The 556-nt window shown below is 40.6% G+C and overlaps 1 protein-coding gene across 1 annotated transcript in view; it reads right to left on the bottom strand.

Annotated features, from left to right (window-relative positions):
• Positions 1-349, bottom strand: part of LOC138002333 (uncharacterized) — a 1,653-nt gene extending 1,304 nt beyond the window's left edge. The window contains exon 1 of the mRNA XM_068848395.1: positions 1-349. This exon is cut by the window's left edge and continues 1,304 nt beyond it. Within this exon, the coding sequence (XP_068704496.1) occupies positions 1-349 (349 nt within the window).
• Positions 350-556: the final 207 nt, after the last annotated feature.

The following is a 556-nucleotide window of genomic DNA, read 5'->3' as shown; positions in this document are numbered from 1 at the left end:
GATAACCCCGATTCGTTCCAAGTTGTTGTAGATCATCCACCAAGGGTTTAAGTATTTTGTTTAAACCAAATTCTTTTATATAAGGCTTTTTACAAATGGCGAAGAGGTGAATGGAATTCAGCTTTCCACGATAAACAGATTTTGTGTTGATGAGCTGGTAATAAAACAGACCTAGTTGGTGGACCTTATTTGTCATACGATTGGCAACATTGAAATCATCATAATAAATCAATAACTTAAGGGAATTGTCATCAGTGGAAAACAAGGGGTGCTGATGGACAAATAAGCCATCATTAAAATCTTGCAACAAACTACTTACTGTATGGCACTTATCATTAGAGAATATCATTTTTAAGATTTCTTTGGAGGCAGTGTGGCCCAGTGGTTAGGGCGCTTGCCTCGAGATCCGGAGATCCCGGGTTCAAGACCCGCTCTGACCACTCGTTGAATTTGTTCCTGGTAGTCCCTGGTTCAACTTCCCAGCTGCACTTGTAAATAGCCAACTAGTTTGCCTCCGGCCAGTTGGGATTCTTAACAGTTGTTGTTGTTGTTCTGT

Source organism: Montipora foliosa, chromosome 5 (genome assembly GCF_036669935.1).
Source record: "Montipora foliosa isolate CH-2021 chromosome 5, ASM3666993v2, whole genome shotgun sequence".
NCBI classification, from domain to species: Eukaryota; Metazoa; Cnidaria; class Anthozoa; order Scleractinia; family Acroporidae; genus Montipora; species Montipora foliosa.
The sequence above is the reverse complement of the archived record's forward strand: the minus strand, read 5'-3'. Positions and strand labels throughout refer to the sequence as shown.